At 39.7% G+C, this 15218-nt stretch overlaps 1 protein-coding gene across 1 annotated transcript in view; it reads left to right on the top strand.

Moving 5' to 3' along the window:
* The window catches only part of LOC128440045 (eukaryotic translation initiation factor 4 gamma 1), a 40727-nt gene that overhangs the window by 4482 nt on the left and 21027 nt on the right, over positions 1–15218 (top strand). The window contains exons 2-9 of the mRNA XM_053422622.1: positions 2711–2763; positions 3010–3131; positions 4003–4089; positions 5701–5733; positions 7370–7390; positions 7946–8140; positions 9492–9594; positions 13784–13923. Of these exons, the coding sequence (XP_053278597.1) occupies positions 3057–3131; positions 4003–4089; positions 5701–5733; positions 7370–7390; positions 7946–8140; positions 9492–9594; positions 13784–13923 (654 nt within the window). The 5' untranslated portion in view covers positions 2711–2763; positions 3010–3056. The remainder of the gene's footprint in view (positions 1–2710; positions 2764–3009; positions 3132–4002; positions 4090–5700; positions 5734–7369; positions 7391–7945; positions 8141–9491; positions 9595–13783; positions 13924–15218) is intronic.

The following is a 15218-nucleotide window of genomic DNA, read 5'->3' as shown; positions in this document are numbered from 1 at the left end:
TAGCTGGTGGTCAGAGGGAGTAACATTTGCCAGTGGATTAAAAATGACAGCCATATATTCTAGGAGATGTGAACTCGGGTTGAAATTAGATCAGCTTTGGTCAGACAAATTTCATCACATACACTGGATTGGTTTTGGCACAGGTGACCTAAGTCAAAAAAGGTAATGTATTGGCCTGACATGACCCACGCTTAACATAGTTTCTTAGCCAGTCAAATCATAAATTGTATTGGTGAAAGTCTCTGAACCTGCTAAAGGATAATTTAATAATATAATTGAAATTCACTGAAGCCTAAAATATTAGCTTACTGACTGAGTATCTTCACTTTTTGTAACTAATGTGCTGTTTCAGCCTCGTGTTACTTTACATAACTAGATCGTGACCTGGTAGAGTGCATGCCTAGGCCTGTTCAGTTTCCCTTATGAAACCACATTTAAATGAACTAGATTGGATTTTTTTGCACCAAATGGCGCACACTCCTCAATATCAGTCCCCTAAACATAGCACACAAGAAAGTTCCACTGAACACTTGATTAGACACAGTTTCAGGGGTGAACGGCATTGCCACCAAATCCAATACAATTTAAGTGAATGATGACCATTTCTTCAAACGTAAAATGCAACAGGAAAAAAAAACTAGAATTTCTCCATACTGCTCCTGTGTCCGTAAGCCCCGGCATTCAAATTGGACTTGAAACAAGGTCATTGATTGTGACCATTTATGTAACAAGAAAGCTTTTGTTACTGTCATGCAGTTGATGGTGGACATAGGTGTAATTGTAAATGTGATTTGGATTTAATAAGGAAACTTTGACCCTCCCTGCTTTCACCTGCATTTATCTGAACTGTAATGATAAAATTATGTATTCTGTGGATAAGTGGACATGCAAAAAATCCAGATTATTGGTAACTTGCTGTGAAGATGTGTATTCGTAATTCAGCTAGAGCTAATTTCGCAGCACCCTTTAAGATTTATTAATCTATAATCTATACATCTCATTCTTGGAGGGTTGCGGGGGGAGCTGCAGCCAATCCCAGCCGCCATTGGTCGTAAAGTGGAGTACATTCTGGTATCCAGTGTATTGCACGGCCACCTTATAGAAAAAAACAACCATTCGCAATCACACCTAAGGACAGTCTAGAGTCCTCAATCAACCCAAATTGATTTGAACCAGGAGCATTCTTGCTTTGAGGCAGCTATGTTCTAAGTACAGTATTAAAAATACTGAATAGAACTAATTTCAGTTTTTACACGGAAAATCCCTTGAAGCTAAATTGACAATTATAACTTGAACTACAGGTTTAGATTATTCACTTGATGAAATATTATGCAGAGCAGGAACTTAACTGAACAAGTTACTTTGTTCTTGTGGTGCGGTTTAATACTTCTCTGGTTTTACCCTGTGAATTAATTATTAAACAGGTTAGATAGACTACATTACAAAAGACTAGAGCCTGACTGAAAAAAAATTGAAATCCGATATGAGAGATTTTTTTTTGAGGCTTCATATATTACAGTTTAATCATAAACTTGAGGAAAATCCAAAGAAAACATAAATGCACCCAACATTTAACTGTAGATCCTGTATTTAGAAAATAAACACTTTTAAAAGTAAACATGAAGCGACATCTTCAAGTATTAATATTGACTCATATTAGCAAACATAAACAGTTACCGATATGAAAGGCTCACATAAGCCAATATTATCGTTCAACAAATATCTTAGTCAGGCACTAGAAAAGACAGCCCTCAAAGAACGACCTCAATGCAACAAGTGACGGAACAGTCACCACAGCAATGGAAATAATTTGCAATAATTTGATTGCATATGTAATTTCCACTTGAGAACAATGGATTGAACCTTTTATATATACACTCTATGGATTGAACAAGGTTTTAAAAGAATGCAACAGATTACTCAAGTTTTTCCTGTCTTGTGTCTAAGCAGTGTTTTGGAGCTATATGAAGAGCCAATCTTTTCAAAAAACTCAAAAATGTGTACGTGCTGTGGAAACTGATATCTGTTGAGACAGTGTAAACAACATTGTAGGAAGTCCACCTCTTCACGTGTTGGTCCTAGAAGAAAGCCACTGCTCACAAAACTGCATGATTTTCGTGTTGATATAGGGCTTTAGAATGTGCAAGAAACGGGACATTTAAAGATCACACTATAAATCTTCCAAAACACAGAATAACACAACCAAGGCCTTAACCTGGCTAACTATGACTCCTGACTTGAAATAATAGAATATCTTTAGAGAAGGTAGATTAACAAGGAAGAGTAGCAGAACCTTTCGCCACAGATTTGTTGAAGACAGGTATGATGCATTCCCAGGGCTGCAAAAAGATCAAATCTGACATGAAAGATAAAGACCAATATACGAAATGAATATAATGAAATAATTAAATCTTGGTAATTAATGGTCTACAGACTTATGTCGCAGTTCGTTCTTGAATATAGACCCTTTCATTATCGTAAAGTAAGTAGTATTTCAGTTTTTTCAAACTTAAGGTTTCCTCTTTGGTTTTGGCGACTTGGATCATCAGGAACGTTTATGTATACAATATTCCATCTGTGTCTGTTTGCTATGCTGCACAGTAACCCCTCAAGTCAAAACAATGGGCATAGAAGATGTTGTGAAGTTAAACTGAAATGTGATATTATATTCTATCTGGTAACAACATTTCCCCTTCTGTCTTCCTCGTAGGACAAACTGTTCCTCAGTGTAACCAGACTTGGGACCTTAAAGGATTCTTAAATGTAAGTACAGAATATAAGCTGTGACTACTAACTAAGGAAATATCAGTTTTGGATTTACACCTCTGTTTCAGGGGGAGGAAGTGAACCTTTGATTTTTCTCTTAAAAGAAAATGTCCCATATTCTACTCAAACCCTCCTGCTATACTTTGTACTACGTTGTTGCCCATGTCGCAGGGGTGCTGAATGTGACGCCTACGTCTGAAGTTGTCATTTTCATAACCTAAGACCCATTCTCTCTTTCTGCAGATTTGTACACAGGTCCACATCCGCCTCCCCATGCAGAACTCCAAGAAATGAATAAAGCACCACAACCTATAACGGGACCCCCCTCCATCCCCCACCCGGCCCCCTCCCCTGGCCTGTCACAGGTAATGATCCTTGCTACTTCACTTTCTGCACTGGCTCTTCAAGGGCGTGTTGCTTTGTCCCACTTTGTTTCTCACGGGGGAAAAGGCTCTCGTAACACATAATGAAAAAGCAGATCACACAACAATGCACTCTCTAGTAGGGAAGGGTTACAGCAGCAGAGGATTTTCCACTATGTCTCAGAGAGTGCCTTAATGCAGTCTTTGTACTAAACAGTAATTGTCAGAAGTAATTGCGTGAGCTGCCAATGTAGCTTGTGCTACAAGGAGGCGAATGGTTGACACCTGGGTCTGTCCGGTTCTTTAAAGTAAGAGGGCAAGAGTACAATCAATTCAGAAGGTTTTACCTCCTCAATATGTTGTGTCTTCTGGTGTAGACCTCATTGCAAGGCTCAGTCAAAATTTTTACCGACACAATGAGCGATACTTCTACAGGTATTTTAGGTCCAGACGACATTTAGGCTAATCTCTATTAACAACTGTCTGCACATGAATGCAGATCAATTTAAAAGTTTATAGTCGATGCCTTTAAGTCAATGTATTCCATCGCTTTAGCTCTCCACACAGACTGAGAAGGCTTTGGTTGCCCTCAAGTTAACAAACATAATTGCTCAAACTGGAAACCAGCTCCAAAATCTTGCCCCTCACCTGCATATTCTGAAAATGCAAATGCAGAATGTATTTATAGATATTAGCTCACCCTTAAATTGAAAATAGAAAAGATGCTGGTATCATGAGGAAAAAAAACAGTAACCTGACCACAAATATTGGCCTCACTACCTGTGCAGTTGTTGACCACTTTTCATCCCACTTGCTCCCTGTCCCTTCTGTATCCCATTCTTCTGCTGTTAATATCACTTCCTGTCTCTTGCAGCCCTCATACCCCCCCGGGCAGCCCCCTTCTGTTGTGTTTGCCTCCCCGCCGCCTCCACAAATGAACCCAACACCACAGACCCGGCAGGTAGGCCTGCCCACTGCTCACCCAACCCTGCAGCACACGGTGGTGGATTTAGGTCCATTCCTGAAAAATAATTACTAATTCTATTACATATCTACAACGGAGTATAAGGGCCATATTTAGAAGGAGGAAAAAAAAGCAGACTTTTGGACCACTACCAAAAATGTCCTCCACAAAGCAAGAATGTTCTGTGTGGTTCTTTCTTCAGAATAGAAACAGTTTCTTTCACAATCTTTCAAAGTCTAGATACTTAAGATTATGTGGGGCTGATGAGCCAAAAGTATTTCAATAATTTGTGAAACCTATTTATTTATTTAGGATATTTTAATTTTCATTCTAATTCAAATGTCGGACTGAATATTCTTTACAATTAAGTTCATTCCTCTTTGAAAGGATGCACTTGCATGATTATGCTATAATATTATCATTATACCGGCGGTTTAAAAGGGTTTCACAATAATGATGGCGTTATATCATTTTCGCTACAATTTGTGGTACAAAATAGCGTCCAACATAATGTGTTATTGTGACAGGCTATCCTTAATATTTTTGGTGATGCATTAAGTTAGAGGTTTCCTTGTTCAGATTACAGCTTTAATTCTCTGAAGATTTCTTTCATATTCAGGCAAACTTTGTACAATAACATATCTTGTACTGATTCAATATTGAGTAAGACTGAAATCGAATCAAGACCTTGTCAATCAGACTTTATTTGGGGTATAAGTGGCAATACTCATATATATGTATATATATATATGTATGTGTATGTATATATATATATGTATGTGTGTATGTATATATATGTATATATGTATGTATATATATATATGTATATATGTATGTATATATATGTGGGAACTGTCCAGTAAAGGTAGGTGAATTATTGCAGTACCAAGCTGTGAACATTTGTTTGTGCCCCTAAATTAAATAGTTAGGCGCACCTGTTCAACCACCGCTCTGTCTAAGTTTCGTTCATGTTGTATATCTAAGTTTAGTTTTTCTGTAATTCATGGCCATCACTTCTGTCAGAGAAATCACAGACAAACTACTCCAGTTATAAATCCTGGATGGAAAGTATCAAGGTCTTTTGTTTGCAAGTTTAGCATAACTTCTTCTCCCTGTCGCCATCTGAAATCCTCTAGGTAGAAAACACAGTGTAGAGTCTTTTGAGCACAGGTGTAAATTCCTCGGAACGTTTGCATGTTTGTTTGCTTCTCACCAGTCCTGCACCATTTTAGCTGTAAGTATCAGCCTGGCCTTTAAACGCCTCACAAATTCTAACATCGTTGTGCGCTACATGCTCGCACCGGCCTTTTTTACATGGTTTAAACTCCTTTCTCCCTTTTACTCCTTGATGCTTGACAAAAGACAAGCGGCTCCAACTGTAATTCGTTTTTATTGTTGTATTTGAAGTCAGTCCTGCTGTATTGATCATGTTAAACTATTTTTTTACCAATTTTTTAAACAAGGTGGTTATATTGTAAATGAATTGTAAATAGCAAATACTAGGTGACCACAACAAATACAAGAACCTCTGCTGTAATGGTCAGGAAAATGTCATTGATCTTGTGCTTTTTCTAACCTCTGCTCTGTCTGCCTCTCCTCCTCCTCTAGTTTGCCCCAGGGCCCCGACCTTTACACCAACAGGTACTAACAGCACAAGTGACTAACATGACACGGTTTGGATAGATGGGGTTTCTTTTCTTTAAATGAAAGACTTGCAGTTTCCCAATAGAAATGTTCCAATACTGATTCTGTTACCCGGATTTAACCATCGGTAGACACCAAATACTAATTCCATACCATTTAAACAAATATCAACTTATATATTGTATTTTAACAGCTGCATGTTACTGCCACATTACGGAATTGATGGTTTTATGTATTTGTTTGTCAACGGGTTTAATCTGAGCCAGGTCATATAACAATGATAGCAGACAATAAAGGCCAGAGAATGTCTTTTATCTAGTCATAACTGAAGAATAACACAAATATATAAATCTACTGTTACTGATGTCATGAAGTTTTCCAGGTAACCTTTATGGTTTTAGGAAATATTTGTACATATAGTCGTTGTAAATTTACGACAGTAATGTTGACTTCCCAACCACGCAAGAATCTGGATTCAAATCAATAAAAAAGAAATAATTTATTTAATTTAATGATGTACCAAACATTTTGATAGACCCGAAGAATATACAATGACTTGACAGAAAATAATTTTAGTTGCCATTATGATTTGAGATTTCACCTTTTGTACATATGGGAATTTAAGCATTAAATTTAGACCATGATCAAGTTATGAGTCAGCTGTATATATTGGCCTATAATTAATATTTGAGTATATGTTGTCCAACAGGTAAAACCCTTTTTCCAGCACATAAAGGGATATAACAGGCTTGTGGTAATTTTGAATTCGAATAGCAGAGCGCAGTCTGAATGATGTATTATAATTCTCAGCCCTGTCTGCAGTAATGTCCTCATCGTTTTCCCATTACATTCTCAGATGTTTGGACAACCGTCATCCACAGTCATGTGATGATGAATAAACTTTTTTCAACATGTGATACAGATAGATACAAAGTTGTAGTAATGTCAGACAGAAGAGAAGTAATATTTGATGAGGTTAACCTATCTGAAAAGTTTATTTAAAATGATGGACAAATTGAACAGTGCGCAGATAATTTATAATAAGACAGAGGCTTTTTTTTTTTACACTGTCACATATTTTGTTGAAAATCAAAGGATTTTCATATAACTAAAATGTATATGTGGTGTCCTTTGGGCCATTGACTTTGATTTGTTTTTATTTGATATCTTGAACTTAACCTGCTCCAGGTCAGGTAGGCGGTTCAGGATAAGTCACCATGGTGATTTACCTCGATAGGAAGTGAACCAGCCTCATTGGACGGAAAAATCTAAGCTAGACACACACTACAGATCCTGCCTCGTCGTAAAGGCCCCCCTCATTTTTCCTCTGCTACGTCAACCGTCATGTTGGTCATCACATTTGTTTGCTAAATTAGTTAGTCAATACATTTTTTATGCAATGTATTTTAGCTGATGTAGTTTCAAGAAAATTAGACCTAGTTTATGATGAGTCAATGTTCTGCCTATTGTCTGCATGCTGCTTGTTAATTCACTGCTTGGCTCAGAATGGATGGTTCCTGGGCTTTCTCTAACTGATGGTGGTTTTCTCTTTCTCTCTCTCCTTCTCTTCCCACCCTCCTGTTGCCTCCATATGATGTGTGTCTGTGTGTGATCTGTGTTTGTGCTGCTGAAGGGAAACTTCAGGTCGCTACAGGTAACTCATCCTTTTTCTTCCAGTTATTCCTTCACTCCCCCCCCCTCCTCATGAGGAATGCATATGTGTGTGACTAATATTTGGCAGCTTTGTTCTTTGTTGGCTTGGTGTAATTTCGCTGGCTACGGCAGTTAGCTCCCAGGCGAGCAGCAGAATGTCAATGAGGAGGCTCTGAATGAACCTGCATTAGCTGCTTTATCTCTCCAGGCAGGCAGGGCCAATATGTTTCCAGTTGGAGTGTTGCCACAGATTCATGGGCAAACTTTGAGCCTTGCTGGACAAGCCACCTCCACTTGGTTCAATAGATTAAATCAGATCTGGGTTCTGGGGGTATGTTTATGTCAGAGGTTTCAGAAAGATAACCAAATAATTCCCTCGTTACTTTGTCTCTTTACTACCTAATTCATCCCATTAATCTTCCAACATTTTCCTTTAAACCTGTTCACCCCTCGCTTGTCTTTCCCACTATCATCTACATTTGTTCCATGTCCTCTCAATATCAATCTCCATCCTCACCTTTCCCTAACTATTTATTCTCACCTCCCTGCTGTTTAGCCCTACTACACCAACAGGGCCAGCTTGCCTCCTGGTAGTGGGCCGCGAGGTGTCCCTCCAAACAATGCCCCTCGACCCGTGACGCCCACCCATGTCTACCAGCCAGGCCCTGGCTCCCAAATGATGATGATCCCTGGGCAACAGTTGCCCTTCCCCAACTCGCCTCAGGGACCCGCCTACTTCATACCGGGACAGGTAGGGGGCACAAACTGGGTTGTTTTCAGCTAGTGACACTGACAGATTGTCCTTGTGCACAAACCAGATGGTGTAAATAATTGAGAAGACATGGCACACCACATTTACACATATACATTTCGAAGTTGATGAAAATATAAAAAAAAAAATTCCTTTTTATGCCTGTGTAAATATTAAGCTTTTGTTATCCACCCATTGTTGTAATAAATATTCTATACATTACAGACACATGGTATTAACTCATGCACAGGTCCATTTTTGTACATTATGGCACTACTGGAGCCATTACCCGCAATGGATAAGTCAAATACAGAACCGCTGGGACACTTTAATATAAAACACGCGACGTAACCCGTGATGAAACACGCATGCAATATACACACCAATGAAATTAGGCCTGCGCATGGTTCTGCAACTGCGGCTGCAGCTTTTCACGCAGTTGTGTCGATGGACTCTTTTTAATTTATGGTTCTCCAAGGGTATTGCGTGTTGCAAAGCAATTCACCGCCAGAACACTAGGTGGAGTAATTTTTTTTTGTCCAATATGACCTTAGAGACGCCTTCTTTGTGTTTGGCAGTCGTCGTTGACTGTTTATTTACATTGCCACTGCTCTCCTCATAGCCCTTTCTGGCGGACAAATTTGTCCCTGATCTTCCTACACGTTAGCCGAGATTTCCTTCCAGGAATTGCAGCCATCTGCGCGTCCTTGTATTCCTTCAATGACAGGTTATACAAGTGGTCATACTTTCGGAACTCTTCTGCAAAACGCTCTTCTATTTGGTCCATATTCGTTCTTCTAAATCTTCCTTGATTTCTGCCGGTATTATGGGGCATGAAACCGGAAATGTGACTCCGGAAAGGATGTAGTTAGCAGACCAATCACAGCCTTGCGGGCTGCGTAGATTTGTTGTATAGTTACAAAAATTGGGCAACGCAAGCAAGAAGGGGCAGGCAAGGGGCTCTTGCGCTTCTGTGTCTCTGAAAACGCAGAACCATGTGCGGCCTTAAATACGCACTCACATAAACTAGGTTATGTCCTCCTTGTTCTCCTTTTCTGGTGGCCGAGTTGTAGTCTTGTTACAGTATCTGCATTGTCACAGCAACTGTGCTACCTCCGTAACAACGTGCCAAGCTTATACATTGTGGCACTTTTTACAAGTAGTAAAGCCACTGAGCAAACTGTACACAGTTGCGTACCTTGAGATTTTACAGTGAAGAGAGGGGGACTTATCTTGTTGTGTGCAAGTCTGAGTCACACTTTTATACCTTTTTTATCACTGTCGTATGATTTTTGTCTTGTTCCTCTCTTTCTGTCTTATCTTCCATGCTCCCTTCTGTTTGTTTCCTTAGTACCGGTCAGCTACCTACGTGGCCACACCCCAGCAATACCCAGTCCCAGCAGGCACCCCAGGCTTCTACCCAGCCACCAGCCAAGCTGAATATGGTACTTATGGTAAGAGGCTCTACCTGGGGCCTCACCTGAGCCACTCACACAAACACAGAGACACTTAGCAGGGGTTTTTAAATTGACCCATTTTATACATAGATCCAGCTACATTGATGTTAACAATAACCCTTGTATTTACACTGAATCAATCAAAGCCACCATACTGCTGCCCCAGTATCTCAACTGCCCCCAATAAGGTGTCGGGATCAGAGGCAACAGAACACTGTTGGCCTCTGTCTCATCAGACCTGTTACAACCAGCAACCACAGGTCCAACATCAATTATTTTACAGAAGGCAGGCAGCATGTCACGCTTACAAAGATAACCAAATTCTCCCCTGTGGTAACTGATGACTCGCATATTGCTGTTACCGAGGTAGTTGTTTTCAAAAAGTTTTCCACTTCATTTCATGTTTTATCTTTCGTCCTCGTGACTTTGTTTCTTTCTGATGGCTTTTTCCATTTGCTGCCCTGGTCACCTAAGCTTTTGAGTCTTTTCATATCAATGTTTACTAAAAGAAGTGGTCTGCCTTTAATCAATCACTTCTAATGATGTTGCTATTAAATATTGTTGTCCTATTCTCAAAGGCCAAATGACTCCGCTGTGTTCCCTACATCTTCTTGCTTCGTAGAAGCTCAGTCTTCTGAGAATCTGTAGCAGAATGTTTAATGTCTAAGGGGTGTACCTCAGAACCAAGGAGCAACGACATCTGTCAGTTATACATGACATTCACAATCACACACAGAAATCAGCAGAGATGACTTTCAGCTTACATGGACCATTAGACCATAATGAAATGCAGTTATAAGACAAGCTTTTGTCTTTGTGACGTGTTGAAAGTAAAACATGTAAAAAGTTGCGGTCTGTCATAGTCAGAGCAACTTGAGTGAAACAGGTACACCAAAAAAATATATTAAAGCATGAATGTCAGTGTACATAACATCTGTATTTAGCATTTCAGATTCTTGTCTATAATGCACATAAAAAGTGGCTGTCAATAGTAATTAATACATATTAATGTATCTCTGCTTTTTAAACTCTTTATATATTACCAGCACATTCTGTTTTCATAAACATTCATAACTTCACATCTACAAAATGCAGTAGCACTGCAGACATGTTTCCTTCTGATCCCGTGGGTTGTCACACCCTCTAGAGGCGGCTGAGTGTCAGTACACCACAAGAACTGACAATGCCCGAGCAAACTTGCTGACCCCCCCACTCACCCAGCAGGCATCTAAACTATGTGTTGTCTTTGTTTAAACTGTAGCTCATCAGCAATCGAAAGTGCAGGCCTGAATAAAGGACTGTAAAAACACAATTCTTCCTATTAGGCTTTTCATGCCCATGCTCTTTGCACCTCACCATGCAGTACACACAGCCTGTGATGTGCATGGTGCTCGGACAATACCTCTGCACACTCTGCACTTGCGTATGCAAAGCTGTTAAGGGAAATGCAGTTTTCACACAAAGGTGTAAAAGGCTTGTCTGAAGCAGAAAACATGCCAGTGAAAATCAGTGATTAAAGCAGCTAAATTAAGCCGAGATCAGTTTATAAGGTTTTTCAAGTACATTATTCTCTTGAAGGGGTTTGTTATGTGTTGGAAACAATCACAATGTAACTATTAGATTTAATTCGGGCTGCATTGAAAAGCAGCGAGTCTAACCAATTATTTGGTCTGAGCTCATGTTAGAATTTACCTTTATTTAACTTAAAACAAATTCTCAAAGTTGGTGTAAAAATTTGACCTTATTTTTTCATCCATTTGATGTGTTGCATGAAATCCCCATTTTCAGTATCATCCTGCACTTAGTGAATGGATATGTCAACAACTCGACTCTATTTGCGATATATATTTTCATTGATCCTGTATTCTGAATATATTGATGTTTCTGAGCCCCATGTTAAATGATGAGTTTAACTGTGAGCAGGATAGGGCATGCTAGATTTAAAACTGAATGCATTTGAAAATATAATCAGATAATAGACATCAGAGCACTGAAGCCTACAGTAGCAGTCATCAGTTTCTATTGTTGATATTCTCAAGGTAGCTGTTCAGTGATCATTATATAAAATTGTTTGTGTACTAAGTCTGTCTACTTAAATAAGAAAGAAACAAAAGCTGATCACCTCTGAAATGCTGGTCTTATTGGCTATTATGTTTCGGCAGGGTTAGTGTCAATTGAGTGACTTTCCTCTGCTTGTCCGTGCAAGTCTTTTTCTTCATATATCAGGCAGTCGAAGAAATAGCTTCTTGGCTGTCTATGATGTTTATTTTAGACTGTCTCATATGTTTGTGTTGGACAGTGTGTCACATTGCTAGTTTTGGAAGTCACATGTCACGACAAGGTTGTCATATGACCCTAAATATGTGGTCATATGACAGTGAGACATTGCTCTCAAACTCTAGTCTCTGATCTACTGTTTGCCTTGTAAACATACACTGGATATAGTGTAGGGCCAAGACAGTGGTACAGATATGTTGTGTTTCTGAGCGGGAATAGTTTTTTTCTTTCAGCAACATCATAAAGCTTTGGTAAGGGGATAGTAACAGTCCCAGAATATCATTCTTTGATATCACGCCCCAGCACTTTTAATTGGTGCCATCTCTTTGACCGCTGATTCCTTTAATAGCCATCAGGTAAAGACACACACTCGAACATAGTGCTGCTGACGGAATATCTATTTATAAGACTCCTTCCCCCAAAGTTGAGTGATCTGCTGAAGTAATCCTGCACTCATTACAAACGACCCAGCCCTTTAAGTAGTAAACAATCCAGTGTATACCAGCATGGATCACATCAGTTGTCTGTTGTGATAAGATAGGGGCAGCCCTCAGCCGAATTAGAGCCACTCTGATTCACACAACTGTACAGTTTTATTTGCCTGCCAGTGCACTGTGGAGAGGGAAAGGAAGGGAGGGAGTGTGGAAGGTAAAAAAAAAGTGAAAGGCAGGAAGGAATCAGGAAGGTCAGAGGGAGGAGCAAAATGGAGACACGCTGGAAGAGGGAGGGCTGAGCATTAAAAGAAGTCATTCTGAGAGGGCACCTGTAGAGAGGACAGGAAAAAGCCAGAGAGGGGGGTTTGAAGAGAAAACCCCTCTCCATTTTCTGGTTAAACACAGATCTGCTTTCAGCAGGCATTCAACATGGGGAATCGTGGGTCTCAAGAGCAGCAGCATTCTGAGGGTAGGTGTCGTCTAGATAGTGTCTCTTTGCAGTCTGCGTGTCTCTCATTGCTTTCTCGACCTCCTGCACTTCTTGAAGCATATCTCAAGCCTCTTATTTACAGTATCGGGACACTGTCCAAGAAAAGTCTCATTCTGGCTTTCTGCTTCCCAGCATGTTCCCCTTGAGCCCCTCGCTTTCCTCCTCTCTCCGTCTGTCTTCCCTCCCTTTCCCTCTTGCACGCTTGCTCTCTTCCCCCAGCCGGTGTGGGTTTTGACTATATTTAGGCCGAGCTGCTCCTGGTCAACAATGCAGACTCAGTAATGTGAGTTAGACTGAAATGCATGCAGAGGGGGAGAGGGGCCGAGCAGGAGCTAGCCACTGCCAGGCTGAAAGAGAGGCCTTCTCAATCAGAGGATTTCATTATCCCAGTCCTTTGAAAGTGGGCAACAACTGAGCTTGACTGTAGCTGGGGTCAGGTACAAGGCCAGGTAATATCACTGAGCTTTTGGATGTCTTGTTGACGTTATTGACAGGGTGGGCAAATCGAAGTTCTTTGAACTGTTGATTTTTCTTACTCTTTTCAGGAGCTGTTTTCAAGCTGTCTTGATTTAGTTTATGAATTTAATATGATATCTATATCCTTAAGAAATAAGAGAAAACAATGCACAGAGGGAGAGATTGATTGGTCATGGCCTGAAGCCCTATACCTGTGGTGATCTCCAGATGCCATTACGACTGTGCTGTCAGATTCAACTTGAAGGGGAATTCTGAGCTTACGCAAGAGCAAACTGAGTCGACGGAAGGACACAATTTAAAATATGTTTATTTGTTTTCAGTGACCTGTTCCTTTAACTGCTGGTAGAAAATTGACTGGAATTATTAATCAGTTAATACATTCAGAAATCAACATTTCATGTAAATATGCCAAGAACTTGGTCTTGCCAAGATCCGAGATGATATGATTGTTAGTTACTGTCAGTAATATCATTACAAATATTCTCTCTGTTCTCTGTCTGATCCACAGCAGGGGCCTACTACCCTGCCCAGCCACAGTTCACCCCCTCGGTGCAGGCGGCGCCGGTTATTATGAACCCTGCCCCTCAACAGCAGCAACCACCACCTCAGCCTCCACAACACATCCCCACGAAACGGGAACGCAAACCGGTACAGTTGCTATTCCATAACCCAAAATATGTTACATAACTTACCCATTTGCTGTTTAGGGTTTCTATATTCTCCTCTTTTGTCTGTGTTCTCATGATTCCAAGCAATAACCTTTTATAAGCAGAATGAACCATTAACCTGGAACAGGCTTCTTACAGTGTTAAACATGATGGAAATGTGAATAACTGAGTAGCACAGACCTTAAAGAACAGTTTGTTTTAAATGGAAAGTGTTATCAGCTCTATTTGAACAGCATCTGTGTATCAGAGGTCAGGTACTTAAACTCTCACTAGTCTTTTTAAATATTTCCATGTGAAGACGTATGTGTTTTCAACCCATGAGAAAATCCCATCCCCAAACAGATACTTTGAGATAAACTGAAGTTCTTAGGATACATTTTGACTTATCTGTATATCTACATGTATAATTGTGTCAAGTACTTCCTCCCTATTTCTTCTATTTATGATTCTTTGGGGCATTTAAATGTTTCAGATCATACAACTTATTTTAACATTATTTTGACATCATGATTAAACACTGCTTCAGCTTTTAAAGATATAATATGTAATACTTATACTATGACTAAAGATGATTAGACATATGTTTATTTTTTTGTACTTGCACTATTCAAATGTTTCTAACAATTTTCAAACCAATTTTTTTCAAGTTAACAGGACTTTTCATTTTGGTCTCCTTTTTAATTACACCATATCCTCTTTACCGTTAGCTTTGCCCGTCTCGGCTGTAATCTCTTGGGCATATGACGAAAGAAAACCCCCACAGTTGGCCAGTTAGACAACCGGCTGTTTACTCTGTCCACTATTTGCACTGGACACTCATAATGGATCACGATTAGTCATTGCTGTTTGCTGCGTAATGTAAATAACACTCAGTAACATGACTTGCTCGTGTCAGGTAGATTTTCATTGGCAATGGTGGTAAAGACAACTCCCATTATCCCACGCTGCCTCAATGTCATCAAACTAGATCATTTTGTAAATGTTTTGCAGAGAGAACCATAGAGGCCAAAGTTTGAATTGCATGTTTAAATTATCAGTCCTTTCAAAAAAGGCGACTTTTTACTCTTCCACAGAAGATTATTTGAAAGGTGTAATGGGACATGAAGCTGTTTTCGGGCGAAAGTGAAACAAACCTTTTTGTTCTCTTTGGTCAGTAGTGGTTTGCAGCTTGCAACATATATTAAGTTTTCACTTATTGTCTTCCTTTTTATGAAATTGAGAAATCTGACGTTAACTGTGTCAAGTAAGGCCGGCAGTTCTTTAGATGTTTGTCTG

The sequence above is a fragment of the Pleuronectes platessa genome, chromosome 5 (assembly GCF_947347685.1).
Source record: "Pleuronectes platessa chromosome 5, fPlePla1.1, whole genome shotgun sequence".
NCBI lineage: Eukaryota > Metazoa > Chordata > Actinopteri > Pleuronectiformes > Pleuronectidae > Pleuronectes > Pleuronectes platessa.
The sequence above is the reverse complement of the archived record's forward strand: the minus strand, read 5'-3'. Positions and strand labels throughout refer to the sequence as shown.